A 23,265-nucleotide genomic window follows, 5' to 3' on the forward strand; every position below is an offset into this window, starting at 1 on the left:
GTGCATTTGGCAACTGAAGGCATCTGTGTTGGTCCCATGTTCATATGTGCCCACATTGTTTTAATATATACAAATGAGCCTCTAGGAGCAACAGGGGCGTTGCCCTTACACCTAGAGACTCCGCTTTCTCTGCAGCTGTTGAGCCCTCAGCACTTTGACAGGGCCAGGTGTGATGACTCTTTCACTGCCTGGCCTTGTCAATCAAAGTGGAGATGGAGCGGCATTTGCAGAGAGAGCAGAGTCTCTAGCAGTAAAGGCAACGCCCCCGTTTCTCTCAGAGGCTCAGTTGCATATATTAAAACATAATTTTTCTAGGCAATGCGGGCACATATGAATTTGGACCAACACAGATGCCTTCAGCTGCCAAACGCACATGCCGCAGATCAGCCAGTTTCATAGGTACAAATCTGCTGACAGATGCCCTTTAATCAATTTGATGCATCTTACTGCAAACTCCATATGAAATAGCAGTGTTCACGAAATGTGCCGCTTTGTGTCTGCAATAGTTTTTAAATAAAAAAGGTTTGGTGCCATGTTAGCCAGTAAGAAGTCTTGATGCTCTCAAAAAGAGAAACGATGCAAAATATTGTAGTTTGATACCTTTTAGTGGCTAACTAAAATAAGTGATGTTATGAGGAAGGTTTTCGAGACTCTCAGGTCTCTTCAGGTCAGAAATGAAAAAAATCTCTAAAGAAACATGGATATACTCGGGAAAGAACAGAGAGGTGGAGTAATAAATTCATAGCAGCAACCACAAGCGCGTCACAGCCAGGGAGTAAAAACGGCTCACCTTCTCCCTGGCTGTGATGTCTCCTTCTCCCTGTACCGATGGTCTACTCTAAATTAACATCATAGGTGCCAAAAACAGTGGGGGACACAGCTGCGGAACGGAGGGGTATTTTAGTTTGTAACACCTAATCCCATGAAGGGTCCTCTTTAATTAGTTTACAGATAAGCCATGTGAAAGTTTCTGAGTTCAATAGTTTTTATGCATGTGTATGTATCATGCCTTATCTTGGGTTGTAAAATGTCATAACTTGTATGTGAGGGATATGAAGGCTGATCTATGTGAGGATTAGTTCTATTGAATGAGGTAAAAGCTTTGGTGGATTTGCCACATTCAAATTGGAAAACTATGGGATTCTATGGTGGATTTTTCCTGTGGAAACATGCTCTAAGACTGAATTTATCTTTAAAGTCTTGTAGCCGTAAGCTGTACAACTGGCTGAAGGTGGCGCCATACCGTCCCGACCAACAAGTTGAAGAAGATGATGACTTCATGGAGGAGAACCAAGGCAAAGGAATTCGTGTATTAGGCATGGCCTTCTCTTCTGCTAGGTGGGTGTGTGTTGAGACTGATGCTTCTTCGGTGATTCTGCTTAAAGGGGTTCTCCCATGACTAATGTAAAAAATGAAAAACAGAGATCGTATAGTACATGACGATCTCTTTCTAATAAAGCTAAAACCAGCCCTGTTCCCCTGTACTTCAGATGGATATAGAGATCTCCACATTCATTTTCTGCTAAATTTATATCAAGCTTGGCAGCTCAAGGGGTGTGTCCATGCTCTCCCTATCACAACTCAGCAGGCGTGTCTCAGCTCTCCCTATCACAGCTCAGGAGGCGTGTCTCAGCTCTCCCTATCACAGCTCAGGAGGCAGTTACAGGATGAAACTGAGCATGTGCGGCCATCTCAGTGAGCAGGACAAAGAAATGAGAAAAAACAATCAGCAGGAGGAGCTATACAGATATATTTTATTGAATAGCTCAGTGGCTATTCTGAATTTTTAATTACATATAATTACAAAAGAATTCAGATCCAGGTGCTGGTTTGAAAACTGTAGAATATTTTTCGTGGGACAACCCCTTTAAAGAAAATTGAAAAAGTATCCTCTACCGGGCAAATGTGTCATGAGTAGAGACCAGCATTAATGCATGTTGTCCATGAGACTCAGAGCATACAAACATATACCGGTAACCTTCACTGGTAATTCTGAATCTTTTATGTAGATTTATTGCAGATAGAGCTATGGTTCTATGATGTACCAAATATTGGTGCAATTTTTTCCTTTATAGAGATCACCCTGTGTTTTGCTCCCTGATTAATGGAGAGGGCGAAGTGACAGACTTCTTGCGCCTGCCGTACTTTACCAAAAGAAAGAACGCATGGAGGGAAGAGGAAAGAGAGAGGAAGGTCAGTCCTAATGTCATATTCATTATGCCCTTTAGTTAAACTGAAACACTGACGTTTACCGTTACTTCTCATAGACTCAAGACATGGAGACGCTTAAAAAGTTTTTGCTAAGCAAGAAACCTCACGTGGTTGCCATAGCTGGTGAAAATAGGTATGTTCTCTAATTAGCTACTTTTGTAATACATATACTTTTTAAGTGGATATGGTCCATATCTTGTGTTTTCCACTATTGTGAGATGCGTAATCTAGATAAACAATATTATGGTGGCGGCCATCTTGCCTGAGCTGTTCTTAACAGCCTTTGAAAAGCATTAAGAAAATTGCTTTACAGCAGCCCCATGGGCCGTAGACACTGGTCAGGAGGGGACCTCATTGACTTCTATGGGAGAGTTTTCTAGGCATGCTCTGTGACCTGTGCAGAGGTCATTCAACGAAAGAATAGATAAACTGACAATCGCCTATTGTGAATGGTGGATCCTATTTGTAATGATATCATTCCTGTGTATAGATAAGCAGGTAACTGCAGTTACAGACAAAGAAGTGGCGCTTATTAGGCTTGGCATCCAATGCAAAAACTTCAGGATTTTATGATTTTTGTTTCAATATAGATAGTGACATGGGAAATTATAAATAACCATCAAAAATTCTTTAAAAATAATGTTAAATATAGGTTTAAACAATAGGTCATTTTCTGATGACACATTTCCTTTAAGACCACGCTGTGAACAGCTCTCAGTACATGGGGGAGATGTGATCAGTGATTGTGTCAGTGTGCATACAGAGATGGCGGTCAGTCACTGTTAGCTGTTCATGGGGGGTAATCTTAATTTGAGAAAAGCAGAGATATGTATAAAATATAAATTTTACTGAGTCTCTTTCCACAGAACTATATATCAATCTGCTCAGCTCCGACTCAATACCATGCTGCCTGTAGATTGCATTGAATTGTGGTGACAGGTCCTCTTTACCTCCTTGAATTGTGCAATACTTGGCATGTACGTTGCCACTCCACTCAAAATCTGTGGGGCTGCCGAACATAGCAGAGTATAGCACGAGCTGGCAGTCCCATAGGTTTTGAATGGAGTGGCACTGAGCATACCCGACCTCCACTCCCTTCAAGTGGGTCTGGAAGACCAGGTACTACCAGTTCCAGCTTTCAGGCAGGTTTTTTCATGTAAGTGCTGGTTGTGGGAAAAACCTTTTAAAACTCTGTTGCTAGTCTCCATCACGGAGCTTTGAAAAATCTGTACATAGTTTCTTTATATTCTGGTGTTTTCCTTATTTCAGAGATGCGCAAATGATGGTTGATGATGTTAAACGCATTGTTCATGAGCTTGAGCAAGCCCAGCAGATGTCCTCTATTGGAGTGGAACTGGTGGACAATGAGTTGGCAGTGCTGTATATGAACAGCAAAAAATCTGAAGTAAGATATTGTGACTCTACTGTGTAGAGATTGTGGTTCAATAAAAATATTACGTTTTTTTTTCTTAAGAATTGTCGATTTCTGTGTAGTAAATGTGTTAATCATATTTGCTATTTTTAATGTGGGCATTATTTGCCACTTCATATTTTAACCACTGAATCTCTTAGCTGATATGCTGGTATCCTACATATCATTTTATTATTTTATTTTTTTCACAGTGTGACTTCCGTGATTATCCTCCAATTTTACGCCAGGCAGTTTCCATAGCTCGACGCATTCAAGACGCGTTGATTGAGTTTTCTCAAGTCTGCAGCACTGATGAAGATATTTTGTGCCTGAAATTGCATCCATTACAAGTAAGCGTCAGTGTTTTTGCGCTGCCTAGTCATATAAAGCCCATTTTGTAATATTAAATTATAATTCTTCTGTTATGCTAGGATCAGGTAGTGAAAGAAGAACTGCTTAATGCCCTGTATTGCGAATTTATCAACCGAGTAAATGAGGTGGGAGTGGATGTCAATAGGGCCATTGCTCATCCATACACTCAGTCGCTCATTCAATACGTCTGCGGACTTGGACCCCGTAAAGGCACTCACCTGCTGAAGGCAAGTTGCTTTCTTCTGCTCTCATATTTCTGGAACTGTCTTTTTATTCTTTACTCTTCCTGCATTCACTAAGCTAAACTGATCTTAATGTCTTGGTGCTTTCCAGATCCTTAAGCAGAATAATACGCGGTTGGAAAATCGCACTCAGCTGGTTACTATGTGTCACATGGGTCCCAAAGTTTTCATCAACTGTGCTGGCTTCATTAAGATTGACACAAATTCTCTTGGTGACAGGTTAGTTTAGTCAAGTTGAGGATGTAACACAGGACAGATCTGTTCTTAAATGTGAAGCCTAGTTCTTACCTTTGCTAATTTTATACATCTAGTACGGATTCCTACATTGAAGTCCTAGACGGCTCACGAGTGCATCCAGAAACTTATGAGTGGGCTCGAAAGATGGCAGTAGATGCCCTAGAGTATGATGAGTCGGCTGAAGATGCCAACCCTGCTGGAGCGCTAGAAGAGATTCTAGAAAATCCTGAAAGATTAAAAGATCTCGATCTGGATGCATTTGCAGAGGAACTTGAGAGACAGGTTTGTTTTATATAAATCTTAATTCTAGATTTTTATTTTGCCTCATAGGACATTTTATTGGCATAGACGTTGGTCCATATTAACTCATTACTATGTTAATGTTGGTGTGTGTTGTTTTTTATTTTTTTTATTTTTTTTTAACTTTACTAGATTTTGCAAATAAAGCTAAATAGCTGATATTTTATATGTTTGTAGGTGCCCCATTGCTCATGAGATAAATAATCTGGTTGTTGCTGCTTTTGCTGTTTTATGCTTCATTGCTTTTGCATATTAAAAAAAAATCACATTTGTTTACAGGGCTATGGAGATAAACATATTACATTGTACGATATTCGTGCGGAGCTAAGCTGCAGATACAAAGACCTTAGGACTCTATACCGATCAGCCAACCCTGAAGAAGTATTCAACATGCTGACCAGGGAAACACCAGAGACTTTCTACATAGGTGATTTATCCTAATTCAACTTGCAAAACCACTTCTAGTAAAATTAAAATAAGGCCTCATTCACACATGCATGGATTTTCACGGACCACGGTCCGTGAAACCCCACCCTGCTGAGTGCACAAGCGCGTCGTCATAGCAACCAATGACGCCGTGCTCTCAGCAGGACGGGTTTTCACGGACCGTGGTCTGTGAAAATCCACGTATGTGTGAATGAGGCCTAACTCTGCATTTCCCCTTCAATTTTAACTTAGTGTCCTGCATTTACCTACATTATGTATGGAGTCTCATTAAGTTGCCACCATTGTTTTTGCAGGTAAACTTATCACCTGTAATGTGACTGGAATTGCCCACAGACGACCCCAAGGAGAAAGTTATGACCAAGCAATCAGGAATGACGAGACAGGTCTTTGGCAGTGTCCCTTCTGTCAGCAAGATAACTTTCCAGAGCTTAGTGAGGTAGATGACGTAGATTTAAAAAATAAAATAAAAATCTAGCTGCTACTTAATTTATGAGGTAACGTGTTGATTAATGTATGTTACAGGTATGGAATCATTTTGACAGTGGCTCCTGTCCTGGTCAAGCAGTTGGTGTTAAAACCAGGCTGGACAATGGTGTAACTGGCTTTATTCCAACCAAGTTTATCAGTGATAAAGTAGTGAAGCGGCCCGAAGAACGAGTCAAGGTATACTTTGCATATGAGATGTAGTAGTTTGCACCAGGTATGTTGGTGACAGCATGACTGAGACACTAATGTTTGCTCCATTATAGGTGGGCATGACTGTCCATTGTCGAATAATGAAAGTTAATATTGAGAAGTTCAGCGTGGACATGACTTGTCGTACATCTGATCTCATGGACAAAAACAATGAGTGGAAGTTACCCAAGGACACTTATTATGACTTTGACACTGAGGGTGCACATCAAAAACAAGAGGAAGAGCTGAAGAAGAAGCAGCAGCGTACCAGTAAGTCATTAATAATGGGTTTCTGACGGTGTTTGAAGTGTATACGTTAATAGATTTGTGTTTTATGCCACATTTCGATATATTGTAGCTTGCTTGTTTTTTGTGTGTGCGCTTAGTTAACCTCCTGGGATTTTACTCTGTTGTATGATTTGGGTAGACCCCTTCCCAGAAGATATGTCCCCATTGAGCTGACCTGGGGTGTCCTGCTGCTGAAAATGAAACATTACAAAATGCTCACTGAAAAAAAATGAACTGCCAGTTGAGCCCAGTCCTCCAGAGAAAGAGCTTCTGCAGCTCTGTGAATTTAGGGTGAGGTGCCATGCAGGATCCTCATGTTGAATATATATATGCACTTACAGAATCTTTATAGTGAGAGTTATCTAACAAAAGCATATGACCCATTGAAAGGGAACTTGTCACGTTGAACAGATTGATAAATAGTTCTATAGGAAAAGATTCAGTATAACTTGTATTTCATGCACATTCTGGGTTTTGAAGTCCAGGAGGCTGTCCTATCAGTGATTGACAGCCTGCCGTCTGTGACTGTGTATACAGAGAGCTGTCAATCACTGATAGGACCGTCTCCTGGACTTCAAAGCCTATAATGAGCAGAAATGTAAGTGTATGAAATACAAGTTATACTAAATCTTTTCCTACAAATCTGTATATGAATCTGCTCAGCTCCTCTGCTCTATAACATGCTGCCTGTAGATAGCAATTTCATTATGACAGTATTATTATTTATTATTAAAGCGCCATTCATTCCATAGCGCTGTACATATGAAAATGGGTATACATACACAATACAGACCATTGCACTAAGCATAAACAAGATGAGTTACAAACTGGTACAGAAGGAGAGAGGGCCCTGCCTGTGAGGGCTTACAATCTACATGTAGATGTAGATATGTTGAATATTTGTTCTAGCAGTCTGAATGTAATGGAATGGATAGCTTCTTGATCGTCCTTGCGGCACTTACTGCATGTCAAGGTAACAGCTCCTGAAAACTACAGTAGGAAAATTCCAGAAAATTGCTTTTAGTAATATTAAACATTTTACCTTCCAGCTTACATCAAGCGAGTCATTGCACATCCATCATTCCACAATATAAACTTTAAGCAAGCAGAGAAGATGATGGAGACAATGGATCAGGGCGATGTGATCATCCGACCAAGCAGTAAGGGAGAAAATCATCTAACCGTCACCTGGAAGGTCAGCGAGGGAATCTACCAACATGTGGATGTACGAGAGGAGGGGAAAGAAAATGCCTTCAGCTTGGGGTCCACATTATGGATTAATAATGAGGTATGCTAAAGTAGTCCTAAAATACCACATGGTGTGATTACTACTGCCACTGTCACTTTTAAACACGTGTAAATGACGCTGAGAACTATTAATTCTTACAGGGAGTTTCCCTCAAATGATATTGATGAGACCTATCCACAGGAGAAGTTAAATAATTTTCATGGGTTAGAGTGCGACTATTGTAGCCCTCACCTATGGGAGGAACAGGGACTTGCTGACATTAGGAAATGAAATGGAGAGGTGTATGTGGGATTTATTGAAATGGAGGGCAAGACCAGTGTGATCCCAATAGGTGGAGGGTACAGAGGAGGGATACCTCTTCATGTTAATTGTTAGAAATATTACTTTCTCATCCGTCTCAATGGGTGACACAGGCATTGACCATGGGTATAGGTGTTGCCTCATGGTTCAACAACAAGGTCGAGGACTTCATCTCGCAGTCCAGGGACCCCATGGCCGTGGCATGCGACACACTGGTGATGCCGTGGAGTCGGTTCACATTTCCTTACGTGTTCCCGCCACTTCCTCTCATTCCGCGTCTTCTCCGGAAGATCTGGTCCGAGGGACTGCCCGTCATTCTCGTGGCCCCAGACGAACCTTGGCCTCTTTCTCTTTGGCCCCTGCGACAGCAGGTCCTCCTAATCTTCCACCCGAATTTAGGGTCGCTACATTTAACGGCATGGCTGTTGAAGCCGCCGTACAGAAGGCTCAGGGTTTTTTGGATGCAGTGGTCCAGACAATGATTCGTGCCACGAAGCCGTCTTCTTCCAGAATCTACCACTTGGAAGTCCTACTTTAGTTGGTGCGAACGGAGACAGCTGTCTCCCGTTCTTTTTCTTTTGCCGCGACTTTTCACTTTCCTGCAGTCAGGCATGGACTTGGGGCTGGCTCTCAGCTCTCTTAAAGGTCAAGTGTCGGCTCTCTATATTCTTTTTCAGCGAAATTTAGCTTCGCTTTCGGAGGTTCAAACTTTTCTGCAGGGGGTGGCGCATGCTGCGCCCCCTTCCATCCTCCATTGGATCCTTGGGATCTTAATCTAGTGCTCAACACTCTCCAATCTTCTCCGTTTGAGCTTTTGCAGCAGGTGTCGCTGCGCTTCCTGACTTATAAGGTTGCTTTTTTTGGTTGCAATTACTTCTGTCTGTAGAGTGTCGGAACTCGCGGCTCTGTCATGTCGGTCACCCTTCCGGATAAGGTGGTTCTTCGCCCTGTGCAGTCCTTCTTGCCGAAGTTGGTGTCGACATGCTATCTAAATGAGGAGATTATTCTTCCTTCATTTTGTCCGGACCCGTCTCATCCTCGAGAACAGTCGCTCCATACTCTGGATCTGGTGTGTGCAGTGCGTATCTATCTGTCCCAGACGGCATCTTTCAGGTGGACGGATTCCTTGTTCGTGATTCCAGAGGGGCCAAGACTAGGGCTGGCAGCGTCAAAGACTTCCATTTCCAGATGGATTTGTTTGGCTATTGTGGAAGTGTACCGCGTTAAGGACCGGGCCCCGCCCTTCCAGGTGACTGCTCATTCGGCTCGGGCAGTGGGAGCCTTTTGGGCGATGCATCATGGGGCTTCGGCCCTTCAGGTGTGCAAGGCGGCAACCTGGTCGTCTTTGCATACTTATTCTAAGTTTTACAGGGTGCACACATCTGCATCTTCTGACTATTCTTTAAGGTGTAGAGTTTGCAAACAGCGGTTCTCTGATTGGCAGGGGGGTTGTAGTTAAGCCCACCCCCAGGGACTGCTCTGGAACGTCCCATGGTCAATGCCTGTGTCCCCCAATGAGACGGATGAGTAAACTAGATTTTCTCGCCCATATTCCTTGGGGGACACAGGAAACCATGGGTATAGCTCTGCTCCCTAGGAGGCGTGACACTAAGCGAAAGCTGTAAGCCCCTCCTCCATCAGCTATACCCTTCAGCCTGGAGAAGAGACTGCCAGTTTTTGCTTAGTGTCCAAGGAGGCAAGACACCCCCTGCTTATGCAGGGTTGTTATCCTATGATTTTTATTTTTACGTATTTGTTGTGTTTAACTCGGTTTTTTTCTACCTACAGGGACAACAGAGGCGCATTAGACCCCTCTGTTTCTCCCGGGGTTGAGTTGCGCCAGTGCCGGTAATTCCGCACTGCCGCCTCCCCCACAGAAGACAAGGTGGACCAGGGCAGCCTCGCTCCCCTGCGTCCCGCCAGCTCAGGGTCGCCCGCACGCCAAGTCCCTCCCCCGGCTTCCTGCCACCGCGGTGCCAGGAGCTGAAGGGGCGACCCCCGCTGGATGGACTGAGGGCGAAGACAGCGTATGGTGAGAGTGGCTGCTCCAGCCTCCCCTTCCTCCCTCCCACCGCTGCTACCAACATGGCCACTGTTACATGGCCACTGCTACAATCACGGACAACCCCCCCCCCCCCCCCCCGCATATCGGGACGTTACCGGGCTTAGTTGGAGGGCAGTTTATCTGGGCAAGTCCTAGAACGCTGCCTTACAGGGAACGGCTGCAGACATGCAAGCCGTCTGCTACATCTAGGCGCGGTGGGAGCCGTTTTTCCTGGCATGAACGGCGCCATGTCATGGCCGGCACTTCAACATCCTTGGGGGTTAAAATCATTTTGCCGCGCGCGCGCGGCTCTGCTTCGGCTTCAGCGCGGCAGAGGGGGGGCGGAGCTTCCTTACACATTCAGCTCCGTGCTGCTGCGCTCCGCTACTTCCGGGTTCATCTCTCTGCCGTGCGATCCTGAAGCCATTCAGCTCCGTGCTGCTGCCTCTCCTCCTCAGTCTGTTCCCCTTACAGCTGCCGCTTGTATCTCCGGGTCTGGTAGGACTGTTTAACCCCCTCCGTGCCACAGTACTGTTGCTTGGTTCTCACTTTTAAGTGCAACATCTTTCCACCATGTCAGACCCTTCTGCAGCCGCCAAGCCATGGTACCATGCCTGTACTGCTTGTAGGGAACCCTTTCCCCGGGGGCAGTCTGATCCGCACTGTACTGCATGCCGAGCTCCACCGCAGCCTCAGTCGCCCGCTGTGTCGCTCCCTGCTTCCTCTGACCCGCCTGACTGGGCTAGATCCCTGTCCCAGGCCGTGGAAAGCCTCACTCATGTCGTGGGCCGCCTAATAGACAGGCCACCTACCCCGCAGGACGCCACTCTGACTGTCGCGCCCTCCGGGTCCACTGCTTCTGCCGCTGCAGCGGGTTCACCCTCTCCTAGTGACCCCTCCCGAGCTAGGCACTCTCAGAAGCGTATTAGAGTAGAGCGAGCCTCCTCCTCGGATGCCTCCCTCTCCCCGCCACGCGTGCGCACCCAGACGAGCCTCTCCTCTCCAAAGGATTCGCTCTCTGAAGGTGAATTGGCGGCTTCAGATTTGGAAATGGACTCGGCCCTGCCGTCCAAGCTAGCCTCAGCGATGGGTCAACTCATCTCTGATATACGTGACACCTTTAAGGTGCAGGATGACCCCCCTAGCTCGGACGCAGCTAGCGTCTCCTTTATCAGACCCAGGCAGGCCTCAAAAGTCTTTCCAATCCACTCTGATTTCTCCTCCGTGGTGTCTAAGGCTTGGGCTCGCCCGGACGCCCGTTTTGTCAACCCAAAGAAGCTGGACATTTGCTATCCTTTTCCAGCCGATGTCGTGGCCACCTGGTCTTCCCCACCCAAGGTGGACCCCCCTGTGGCCCGGCTGTCAAAGAACACGGCCATCCCTGTTCCCGACGGGTCCTCTCTTCAGTCAGCGGAGGACCGTCGCATGGAGACCCTGTCCAAGGGCATTTTTGCTGCCTCCGGTTCTGCCCTCAGACCGGTTTTTGCCTCTGCTTGGGCAGGGAAAGCAATCTCTGCTTGGGGTACGCAGCTGGAACAGGAGTTGGACTCGGACATCCCCATCCAGGACCTACGTTCCTTGGCCCAGCTTATTATTCGGGCCGGGAATTTTGTCTGTGAGGCCTCCCTTGATGCGGGAGCCCTTATTGCACGCTCCTCCGCCCTGGCAGTTGCCGTCAGGAGGGAGCTCTGGCTGAAGGTCTGGAAAGCGGACGCTGCCTCCAAACGTTCCTTGGCGGGGCTACCGTTTGCGGGTTCCCGCCTTTTCGGGGTCCGCTTAGACTAACTTATTTCAGAGGCCACGGGTGGTAAAAGCACCCATCTTCCTCAACCCCAAGCCAGGGGCGCCCCCCGCGGACGCCCTGGTGCGTCTCGTTTTCGGTCCTCCCGCAGGGCCTCTGGGGCTCCCACCACAGCTGCCGCTTCGGCTCCTCCCCAGGACAAGCGTAGGAAGCCGTTTTTTCGGGCGCAGCCCTCCTGGCGCAAGCCGCAGGCTGCCCGCACACCCGCAGCAAAACAGTCCTCTGCCTGAAGGCGCGCCCCCACCCACCCGGGTGGGGGGCCGGCTCCTCCTTTTCAAGGACGTCTGGATGGCTCACGTCTCCGACGCCTGGGCCCTCGAAATTGTGTCCTCCGGATACAAAATCGAATTTGCATCCTTCCCTCCGGATCGGTTCTTTCGCTCCCGCCCCACGCGAGACCCGAAAGACGCGGCTGCGTTCTTCGCGGCCGTTCAAGCCTTACTGGACAGGGGGGTGATTACCCCCGTTCCTCTAGAGGAAAGATTCCAAGGGTTCTACTCGAACCTCTTTGTAGTTCCCAAGAAGGGAGGTTCGGTGCGGCCCATTTTGGACCTCAAAAAGCTCAACCGTTTTCTCCTCCTTCGACGGTTTCGGATGGAGTCCCTCCGCTCCGCGGTGGCTTCCCTGGAGCAGGGAGATTTCATGTCTTCCATCGATATACAGGATGCCTACCTCCATGTTCCGGTAGCCCAGTGTCACCATCGCTTCCTTCGATTCGCCGTGGGGGACCTCCACTTCCAATTTGTCGCCCTTCCCTTTGGACTGGCAACAGCCCCCCGGGTGTTCACCAAGGTCCTGGCCCCGGTTTTAGCCTTACTCCGTTCCAGGGGTGTTTTTCTGCTACCGTACTTGGACGATATCCTCATCAAGGCTCCGTCCCTTTCTCAAGCGGTTGCCAGCGTGGATCTCACTCTAGAGACTCTGGCGAGGTTCGGTTGGGTCATCAACTTCCCCAAGTCCTCCCTTCCCCCCTCCAGACAACTCGTCTTCCTGGGAATGCTTTTAGACACGGGAGCGGCGGAGGTACGTCTTCCCTCGGAAAAACGTCTGATCCTCCGTGGGGCGGTTCGGGGTCTCCTTCTCCACCGTCGACCGTCCTTCCGCTTCTGCATGCGGGTATTGGGGCAGATGGTTGCCTGCTTCGAGGCGATCCCATTTGCGCAGTTTCACTCCCGCCCTCTCCAACGGGCGATCCTCTCCTCCTGGGACAAATCGCCGCAGTCTCTGGATCATCCCTTCCATCTTTCGCCTCCGGTGCGGTCATCTCTCCGCTGGTGGTTACAGTCCCCTCTTCTGGGCAGGTCCTTTCTGCCACTCAACTGGTTGGTGGTTACAACCGATGCCAGTCTCTCGGGCTGGGGAGGCGTGTTTCCTCCCCGATCCGTCCAGGGCATTTGGTCTCCATCGGAGTCCAAACTCTCGATCAATGTCCTGGAACTGAGAGCGGCCCTTCTGTCTCTACGACACTGGACTCATCTGCTGAAGGGTCATCCAGTTCGTGTACAATCAGACAACGCCACGGCCGTGGCGTACATAAACCACCAGGGGGGCACTCGCAGCGCTGCAGCGATGCGGGAGGTCACCAGCATTCTCCGTTGGGCGGAAGCCCACGTCCCGGCCCTATCTGCAATTTTTATTCCAGGGGTGGACAATTGGGCGGCGGACTTCCTCAGTCGCACCACCGTCGACCCCGGCGAGTGGTCTCTTCACCCGGAGGTATTCGAGGCCATTTGCCTTCGTTGGGGCATTCCGGACGTGGACCTCATGGCCTCAAAATTCAATCACAAGGTCCCCGCCTATCTGTCCAGGGCCAGGGATCCGGGAGCTTGCGGAGCCGACGCCCTCGTTCTTCCTTGGCGAGGCTTCGCGCGCCCATACATATTCCCTCCCATCCCTCTCCTGCCCAAGGTCCTTCGGAAGATCGCGGCGGAAGGCGTCTCGGTGATTCTGGTCGCTCCGGACTGGCCCCGCCGGTCTTGGTATGCCGACCTCATGCTGCTCCTGGCAGACGCGCCCTGGCCACTGCCCGCCAGGGAAGATCTTCTCTCTCAGGGACCGATCTTCCACCCGCGTTTAGGGTCCCTACGTTTGACGGCGTGGTTGTTGAGACCACCGTCCTGACACGTAGGGGCTTTTCTGCGGACGTCGTCCGCACCATGATCCGCGCCCGTAAGCCGTCCTCTTCTAGGATCTATTATAGGACCTGGAGGACTTTTTTGGGGTTCTGTGCCGATCTGGGGATTCCTCCGCTCCGCTTTTCTCTCCCCACCGTTTTGTCCTTCCTGCAGAGCGGACTGGCCCAAGGTCTAGGCCTTAGTTCTTTGAAGGGTCAGGTATCTGCGCTGTCCATTTTGTTTCAGCGCCCACTGGCCCCCCTTGGTCCTGTCAAGACCTTCCTTCAGGGCGTGGCTCACGCGGTTCCCCCGTATCGCCCTCCGGTACCGCCCTGGGACCTGAACCTGGTTCTCTCAGCGCTCCAGGCTTCTCCTTTCGAGCCTCTGCGGACGGTTTCCTTGCGACTTCTGTCCTGCAAGGTTATTTTCCTTGTAGCCATCTCCTCTCTTCGGAGGGTGTCCGAATTGGCTGCACTCTCCTGTCTGGAACCTTTCCTAGTGTTCCACCAGGACAAGGTGGTTCTTCGTCCGGTCCCTTCCTTCCTTCCTAAGGTGGTCTCCGCTTTTCATCTGAACGAGGACATCGTTCTCCCCTCTTTGTGTCCTTCCCCTTCCCATCCGCGGGAGAGGAAGCTTCATCGCCTGGACGTTGTCAGGGCGCTCAAGATTTACCTGGAAGTAACCAGCTCTTTCAGGCATACTGACTCGCTCTTTGTGGTCCCGGAAGGGTCGCGCAGAGGGATGGCGGCATCCAAGGTTGCTATCGCTCGTTTTGTCAAGATGGCTGTTACTGAGGCTTATCTCGCCAAGGGCAGGGTTCCTCCCCTTGGTGTTACCGCTCACTCCACTAGAGCGGTCGGGGCTTCCTGGGCTCAGAGAAATCGGGCTTCTTCGGAGCAGATTTGCAAGGCGGCCACTTGGTCCTCCTTGCACACCTTCACCAAGTTCTACAGGGTGCATACTCATGCGTCGGCTGACGCTGCTTTAGGCCGTCTGGTGTTGCAGGCGGCAGTTGATTGATGCCTCTGGTGTTGGTTGAGTTTGTTCTGGTCCCTCCCTTCTGGGACTGCTCTGGAACGTCCCATGGTTTCCTGTGTCCCCCAAGGAATATGGGCGAGAAAAGGAGACTTTTGTATTACTTACCAGTAAAGTCTCTTTCTCGCTCTTCCTTGGGGGACACAGCACCCGCCCTTCATTGGGTTACAGTTGTGGTTCCGGCTTGGTTGCCCCCGTTGGGGCTCGACAGTTCTTTTTCCGGTTGGTAGTTATCTTTCACTACTTGGACACGCAACTGGCAGTCTCTTCTCCAGGCTGAAGGGTATAGCTGATGGAGGAGGGGCTTACAGCTTTCGCTTAGTGTCACGCCTCCTAGGGAGCAGAGCTATACCCATGGTTTCCTGTGTCCCCCAAGGAAGAGCGAGAAAGAGACTTTACTGGTAAGTAATACAAAAGTCTCCTTTTTGTACTCACCGTAAAATCTGTTTCTCTTCCGTTCATTGCGGGACACAGCTCCCACCCAGTTTTTTGTTTATGGGCCTTTTCGGGCCTGTGTGGTTCTGGGTTTGTGCATAATGTGATTTTCTTATGTCTGGCTTCTCCTACTGCTTTTGCACTAAACTGATTTAGCTTGGTCCCTGCAGGAAGGGATATAGCTGAAGAGGGAGGAGCTTACCCTTTGTGTGCTTAGTGTCCGCTTCCTAGCGGCAACCGCTATACCCATGGTCAATGTCTGTGTCCCCCAATGAACGTAAGAGAAACCGATTTGACGGTGAGTACAAAAATCTAGTTTTATAATGTGGCTGAAGTGTTGCCTTTTTCATATGATTTCCTGTAGGAATTTGAGGACTTGGATGAAATCATTGCTCGATTTGTCCAACCAATGGCTTCTTTTGCAAGAGATCTAATTAACCACAAGTACTACCAAGACTGCAACTTTGGAGACAAGAAGGTGAGTGTCATGAAAGTAGGACCTGGTGACTTTCCGTGGATTTCAGAAACTATGCCCTAATGAATAATTTGTCAATATTAATCTTCTTAAGATAAAATGTTTGTTCTTTTGTGTATGTACAGAAACTAGAAGAGCTCTTAATAAAAACAAAGAAGGAAAAACCTACATTCATTCCATATTATATATGTGCCAGTAAAGAACTCCCTGGTAAATTTTTACTGGGATATCAGCCACGTGCTAAACCAAGGTAAGTGCCTTGTGGTTAACTAGAAACTTTTAAACTGTTGAAAATAAACTAGAAATGCAGCCATTTTATGATTTTCAAATTTTTATTTTTATTTTTTTTGGCTTAGAGTGGAATATGTGACCGTAACACCTGAAGGCTTCAGATATCGGGGGCAAGTATTCTCAACAGTCAATGGACTTTTCAGGTGGTTTAAAGACCACTACCAGGATCCTGTACCAGGTAGGTTCTAATCACATTTTCTGTGAATGAATAAATCCATCTCTTTATGCTTCCAATGTATCTATTGTTTAACCTGTGAATTTGCTGCTACAGACTAGATAGCTTGAAATTTGACCACCTCAAAACCAACAATTTTGTGTACCAAAAACAGCATGGCTTTACTGAGGGCATATCATTTCAAAGTAATCTTGATTTGTGTCATAAGTATTGGATGTCTGCAATCTGGGGATGTCTGCAATCTGATTTTCATCAAAGCCACATAAAGAGTTGATAGATACATTATTGAAAATTTGACTTAATCCTTGTATAGGCCATTTGATTTGCAGTTGATGTATGTATACAGGAGACTAGAGGAAAAAGAGATCTCACCTACATTGATAAAATACCATCAGTCCAAAGAATGCTTTAAAAAATGGTGGTGGGCGTTACACATTATCAGTAAGATAAGAATTGAGCTATAATGAGTGTTTAGGAGGTCAGAGATAAGGAGCAGTCAGCTGAGCTGCCTGACGGAACATAGTGAAAATTCAGAGCCTGCTACTAGAGAAACGCAAGTCTGCACAAAGACAGAGGTTCAACATTTAAAAAAAAATGAAAAAAAAATTTTTTTTAGCTCAAAATGAGCACAATGCAATAATTAAAAATGCCCCCAAGGTGTACATAGCCTTTAAAAAAACTTTGTATTGCCTAGAAGAAAGGGGAAACGAGTGACACGATCTAAACCTTTAAATATGTTAAAGATTTCAATAAGGTTCAGGAGGGAAGTATTTTTTTTCCTAACAAACTTAACGTGAAAACAAGGGGACACATCCAGAAATTAGTGAGATGGGGAGGCATGCTCAGGAGAAGTAGTACATACATGGAACAAACCTTGGATAATCAACATACCTGTATAAAGAGTTATATACACATGAATTCAAAGAAAATAATATAAGGGCAGTCTAAATGGACAATTTGGTCTTTTACTGCCATTGTTTTTCTTTTAGTACGTATATATTGCATGTTGCAGGTTATTGCTTTGTATTTAATCAGTAGGAACCAAGTATAATTAAAATGTATGACTATTTATTACTTTATCAGGTATCACGCCAAGTAGCAGCAGCAGAACAAGGACTCCGGCCTCCCAGAGTGCCACCCCTGCCAATATTAATCTTGCAGGCAAGTTCCTATATTTGCCGGTTAATTTTTTCTTTTTTTCTTTTTTTTTTCTTTTAAACCAACGTTTTTTCTTTCTTTTGTCATTTTCTCCTCCAGATCTCACTCGTGCTGTCAATGCCTTGCCACAAAACATGACTTCGCAGATGTTTAATGCAATTGCTGCAGTCACAGGACAACATGGGCAAAACCCTAATGCCACCCCTGCCCAATGGGCATCCAGCCAGTATGGTTATGGTGGAGGCAGTGGTGGCGGGAGCAGTGCATATCATGTAAGTATCTTCTAAGATTGGGTAGGCAACCTCTGGCACTCCAGCAGTTGTGAAACTGCTGCAACTCCAAGCCTGCATACCTGCTCTGCTCTTTTAAGAACTCACATAAAAATGAATGGAGCATGCTGGGAATTGTAGTTTTACAACAGCTGGAGTGCCGGAGGTTGCTGATCCCTTTTCTAAGACTACTTTCTTTATGACAATAACATTTCCGGTAATATATAATGTTAATATATAGTAGTCATGATATAATGCTATTTTTTGCTGTATTGAATAATATCTTTTGCTTGTTCTTTAAGGTGTTCACAACTCCCGCTCAGCAACCTGTGGCTACTCCTCTGATGACCCCAAGCTATTCCTATGCTACTCCTAGCCAGCCTATTGCTACACCACAGTACCATCAGCTGCCACCAAGTGCCACATCTACCCCAGTACCTACTCCACAATCCTCCCATTCACAAAGCAGTTCAAGCTCCCGAAGCAGGCAACAGTCTAAGTGAGTACAATATTTTTAATTACTGAGCAGCAGAAACTGGTGGCAAATGCTGGGTCACTTACCTTTTTGACCCAGTTGTTGATTTAAAATCTCTGTTGTATTCATGAGCTGCGATACCCCCAACCACCCATAGATGATTGACAGCTCTCTTTATACTGTGTATAGGAAGAAAGCTGCCAGTTGAGGGTGGGGGTAGCTGAGGAATATAAGGATCCCCAAGCTCATGCATTGTATTGAACAAACTCCAGCATTGAGCTCCCACTTGAACTGCTTACTAGAGGTTCAAAGGGAGCACCTGGGTCAAAAAAAAGTGACAGTGATTCAGTTAGGGTCTCTGTCACTAGTTTCTGCTGGCCTGAGATATGGAAACGTAAAACTGGTGTCAAGAGTCTCTCTAAATGTTCTTATATAGTTAGCATTTAAAAGCTATGACGGTCTACATAAGCCTCTGGCTTGTGGGGGCCTAAACCTCCCATACTTCAATGGCTATTTTATGGCAGCTCAGTTATGGACGGGCAATGAATGGCCAAATAGTACATCTCTGAGCGGCCTAGTAAGAGCCTCCACGCACAACAATATATTTACGCTCTTAGAATCTGGGCTAATGATTAATAAAGATTGGGGCTATAAAGAGACTATAAAATCACTTCTGAAAATGTGGGCCATCACTAGAGGATGGTTGGGGGTAAAGGGATCACTTATATTCACGCCTCTTTGGCACAATAAGCACTTACAGACCTTAGATGGTATTGCAACTGATCAATTTCGGCAAAAGAATGGGATTTTATATGTGGCACAGGTTGTTAAGAATAAAGAAATGAAGACGTTTGCGGAACTATCACATAGTGTACAGAATCTCTCATGGTTTAGGTATTTCCAGCTTCGGTCGGCACTTTCTAGCTTGGATGATAAATCACTACTGGAAATAGATACTTTGTCTCCATTAAATGAATGGTTAGGGAAGATATCATTAGGAAGGAAGATTTCAAATATATACAAACTACTAATTAAGTCACGTTTTTCTGAGACACAATCACCAGGACAAAGGGCCTGGAAGAAGCTGGGGGTATGGGGGGGGAAGGGGGGGGGGGCGGGGGAGTATCTTTACTAATCCAGATGTACTTTCTCACAATTTTAATCACGTTCTAACACAGTTTAATATTGACCATAGACTTTTATGTTACTCCCACCTGGTTAAACAAGTGTGGATTAAGAGATACCTCCAAGTGCCCTCGTTGTGATAATGTAGGAGCCGACTATCTGCACATTATGTGGCTCTGCCCAGGTCTTGTAGTATATTGGAATGGTATTAAAAATCTCCTTACCCACAAATTAAAAATACGTATATCTCTTGACCCACAATTGTTTTTATTGAATGATCTGTCCACATTAACTATCCATAAATACCAAAAGATTCTACTGGGTAGAATACTACTACTGGCCAGATTACTGATCAGTCAAAGTTGGTTTGCACGCCATATCCCAGAAGTAAATAACTGGATAAATCTGGTTAATAAGATCAAAAACTATGAACGGATTCTGTATAAGCACAGAGGCGGATTAGATAAATGGAATAAGATATGGGAAGGTTGGAAGTTCTGATAAGCTTTTATGCTGAATTTAACAATGTGCTACCCTTTTTCTTTTTTTTTTTTCTTTTTCTTTCTTCTGTTTCCTCCTCCTCTCTCTCTCTTCCCTTCCCCCTACTCTGCTCGAGGAGAGGGGGGGGGGGGGGGGGCGACAGTGGACGCATCGCAGGCGGGAATGGGCGGTAAAAATGGGATTGGGGGAGAAAATGGAGTTAGCTAACTATACTAAATGTTAATTCTGATTTGTGTATTTTTACTCCCTTTGTATACTAATAAAGTTGTTAAATTAAAAAAAAGCTATGACGGTCGTTTATTATGCTGAAATATGCCTATATTAGGCGTATTTCAGGCGCAGATGACGGGCAACGGTTAGTTGCACTGCCATCTGCGACTTCTCCCCGCTCATGCCAGGTCTAAAATTGTGGACATGGCAGGGAAGGGGACTGGCCAGCAGCAGGCCTGTCTCATTCATCATCTTCTACGCCTGTTTTAGGTGTAGAAAATGGTCTTAATGTAAGACAGCTAGGAAGATGGCTTACATTTAAAACTGGTGCTGGATGCGCCAAAGTTGCAGAGAGGGCAGCGCCTCTTCATAACTTTGGTGGATCCTCCGCCAGCAATGGGGCTTTATTAAGACCGGCGTTTAAAAATTTGCCCCTATGTACATATTCAGAGACAGGTTTTTTTATGATTTGCATTTTACTCATTTTTAGCTAAAAATCATATTTAAAATTGCCCTTCATTAAAAATATTGGGCTGTTCTGTCACAAAGGGTAAAGGGTAAACTGTTTAACTTTGTAACTGGTAATTTCACTTTGTGCTGGTTATCGAATAACCTTCATCTCTAAACTACTAAGAAGACAAACGCTTAATTGTGCATTTACACCAACAGATTATCTGACAGATTTTCTTACCAATCATTTGTCAGCCATTTACACACACACACAGATCTTTTGTTATGCACACCAACTATTGGTCTGATTGGACAGAAATTGGTCAGATAATCTGTTGGTGTAAATGTATTTTTAGCCACATTCTTATCAGTAAGATGAGAACTGAGCTATAATGTTTATAAGGTCTGAGAGCAGAGATAAGGAGCCCGTTGGCTCCCCAACTGATGGAAAATGGAGAAAATCCAGTGGCTGCTACTAGAGCATCTCGGCTATGTACAGAAATAAGGGCTCCATATTTTTTTTCTTTAATAAAGACCAGTTGAAAAATTTTTATTTTATTATTTTTAGCTTAAAATGAGTACAATGTAGTAATAAATAAAAAAAATTGTCCCCAAAGGTGTACATAACCTTTAACATGATAATCCATACCAGCATGTACTATTAACAAAGTTTAATATTTTGTTTTGACTATGAGCAATTCATCTTGCAATCTTGGGCTGAATAGAGGGAGCCTTTTCACCCTGTAATACATATAATAATTTCTTAATTTCATATTTTTTTTTCCACTACCAGACCAAGCAGTCAAACGCCTATCGACTGGGGAAAAATGGCAGAGAAGTGGCTGCATGAAAAAGAGGCAGAAAGGCGGAAACAGAAGCAGCGCTTAACTCCTCGTCCTTCGCCAAGTCCCATGATTGAAAGTACGCCCATGTCAATTGCAGGGGATGCCACACCACTACTAGATGAAATGGACCGGTGAAAACGTATGCGTAAAAAGATGAACTGTTTATGGGCAGATGGAACCACCATGCTCCCGATTTTTTAACAAGCGTATGCATGCTCTAAACCGAGCATATTCATGATCTCTGGGCCAATATATGCATAGCTGTACGTGAAAAGATTGGACCCTCCTCCCATGTGAAGCCTGTGGTTACTTGATCGGTACTGGAGCAATCATGTCTCTAGCACCAAGCCTCAATATCACATTGTTTCAAGTATTCTTTCACTTATAAGGGGTAATATTTGCCCTGTTGGGGTAAAAAAAAATATCTGTAAGCTAGCTGTTTTTAAGACCCATGTTTTAAGCATTTATTAGGCTTCACTTTTATTTAAAATTGCATATTCTGCCAAAGAATGCAATCTAAGGAGAGATCTGAAGCAAAGATCTAAGTACTAACCTGTATGCGCGGAATGATTAGAGCTGCTGGAGGTGGTCTGTCGAGAAACTTGGAAATCAGGCCTGATGGGAGATGTCGGTAAACAAAGGGCTCCTCTGCCAGGCAGAAGCCTGTAGCAACAAAGACAGGCTTCATACGGTAACAAACTTATTCTTTGGTTGGAGACATTTGGGTAAATGTATTTATTATTTTTCCTCTTTGCTCTGATTCCCCCACCCACTGCAGTGAACAGCTAACTGTAAGTTTGCGGCTGTGTACTTCACACTATTTGCATACATTTGCTGAATCCTTGCGTCTTTTTTAAAATCTTTGACATTGCAGTGTGGAGGTGTCTTGGAATTCTGCATAGATGTTGTTTTTTTTTTCTTTTTTCTTTTTTTTTTCTTTTCTTTATTTTTATTTTTTTGTTGTTCTTGCAGCAGGCAAATAAATGAATAGTCTGAACGACAAAAGTCACTTGTCTTTTGCTTTATGGACTTTGAGCTGTTATTATAGAAATGCAGAATTAAATTGTTTCCTACGGTTTATGTGCTTCAGAAACCTAAATGGATTTTACAGGATTATGGCCCTTTTTAACTAGCCCCCAGAGCTTGTGATACCTAATAATGATAATAAAAATAAAAAAAAAATCATACCCACCGGCGCCTTGGTTCTGTTTGGCATTGTTCCGGTCTCTGGCACGTTTTACATTGGGTTGGGGTACGAACAGGAAAAAGTACACCACTTTAGCCAACAGAGGCAACATATCAGGGAGCAGGTGAGAATGAATTTTTTTTTTTCTTTTTTTTTTTTTTTCTTATTACACATAAGTTGTCCAAATTCTACTGTGGTGGGATCAGTCAAGGATCTTATGTGGATAAGGTCTTCTAACACTTCTGGCAGTAGATGACTGGGAAAAAGATCAGGCATGTAACATGCCCAGTCTTTCTCGTTTGTGTCATTAGGGGACACAGAAAATCATAGTTATAGCTGCTGCCACTAGGAGGTGACACAGAGAAAAAGCTTCATTTCCTCCTCTTGGCTATATCCCTCCTGCAGACACTGAGTTCCTCCCCAGCGCCCCTTCTTTTTTGCTAGGCTGCTGCTTTTGTCCACTGTCTCCTATACAGTGGCCAGAACAGTGCTCGACCTCCAGATCAGTGTCCTGGGGCTCTTTATACTGCTTTTACTCGTGCATTCCCCCCCCCCCCCCCACTGGCAGAGTAACTTTATCATAGCAGTAATGTAATATGCTAAAATTGCTTCAGACTGCCATATTGCCCACCACCACAGGTAGAGTAATTGCATTTTCACCATGGCCGTATGTTCAAGGCACCAACCCTCACTCCTACACCAAACGACCGCATTACCCACTTCCACAGCGGGAGTAATTGCACGTTCACTATGGCCGTATATACAAGCCTACCCAGTACTAACCTGCACCACACATCAGCCATACCCCCTTCATTTCAGAGTGCTTATATTGCAGTTGCACCACAGACAATCCCATTACCCATAGTCTGTCTAGAATAATTTCCAATGCTTTGTCATTTCCAAGCAATTATCCATCCCTTGTCTGTTCCATGTGGTTTTGGGTA

General features: G+C 45.7%; 1 protein-coding gene across 1 annotated transcript in view; it reads left to right on the forward strand.

Moving 5' to 3' along the window:
• The window catches only part of SUPT6H (SPT6 homolog, histone chaperone and transcription elongation factor), a 67,648-nt gene extending 46,106 nt beyond the window's left edge, over positions 1 to 21,542 (forward strand). Inside the window, exons 18-37 of the mRNA XM_040423400.1 lie at positions 1,199 to 1,338; positions 2,076 to 2,193; positions 2,268 to 2,344; positions 3,481 to 3,616; positions 3,835 to 3,972; positions 4,054 to 4,221; positions 4,328 to 4,455; positions 4,548 to 4,755; positions 5,053 to 5,200; positions 5,514 to 5,656; positions 5,743 to 5,883; positions 5,970 to 6,165; positions 7,233 to 7,471; positions 15,526 to 15,639; positions 15,762 to 15,886; positions 15,993 to 16,105; positions 17,186 to 17,263; positions 17,360 to 17,532; positions 17,832 to 18,028; positions 21,084 to 21,542. Coding sequence (XP_040279334.1) covers positions 1,199 to 1,338; positions 2,076 to 2,193; positions 2,268 to 2,344; positions 3,481 to 3,616; positions 3,835 to 3,972; positions 4,054 to 4,221; positions 4,328 to 4,455; positions 4,548 to 4,755; positions 5,053 to 5,200; positions 5,514 to 5,656; positions 5,743 to 5,883; positions 5,970 to 6,165; positions 7,233 to 7,471; positions 15,526 to 15,639; positions 15,762 to 15,886; positions 15,993 to 16,105; positions 17,186 to 17,263; positions 17,360 to 17,532; positions 17,832 to 18,028; positions 21,084 to 21,270 — 2,967 coding nt within the window. The 3' untranslated portion in view covers positions 21,271 to 21,542. The remainder of the gene's footprint in view (positions 1 to 1,198; positions 1,339 to 2,075; positions 2,194 to 2,267; positions 2,345 to 3,480; positions 3,617 to 3,834; positions 3,973 to 4,053; positions 4,222 to 4,327; positions 4,456 to 4,547; positions 4,756 to 5,052; positions 5,201 to 5,513; positions 5,657 to 5,742; positions 5,884 to 5,969; positions 6,166 to 7,232; positions 7,472 to 15,525; positions 15,640 to 15,761; positions 15,887 to 15,992; positions 16,106 to 17,185; positions 17,264 to 17,359; positions 17,533 to 17,831; positions 18,029 to 21,083) is intronic.
• Positions 21,543 to 23,265: the final 1,723 nt, after the last annotated feature.

Source organism: Bufo bufo, chromosome 3 (genome assembly GCF_905171765.1).
Source record: "Bufo bufo chromosome 3, aBufBuf1.1, whole genome shotgun sequence".
NCBI lineage: Eukaryota > Metazoa > Chordata > Amphibia > Anura > Bufonidae > Bufo > Bufo bufo.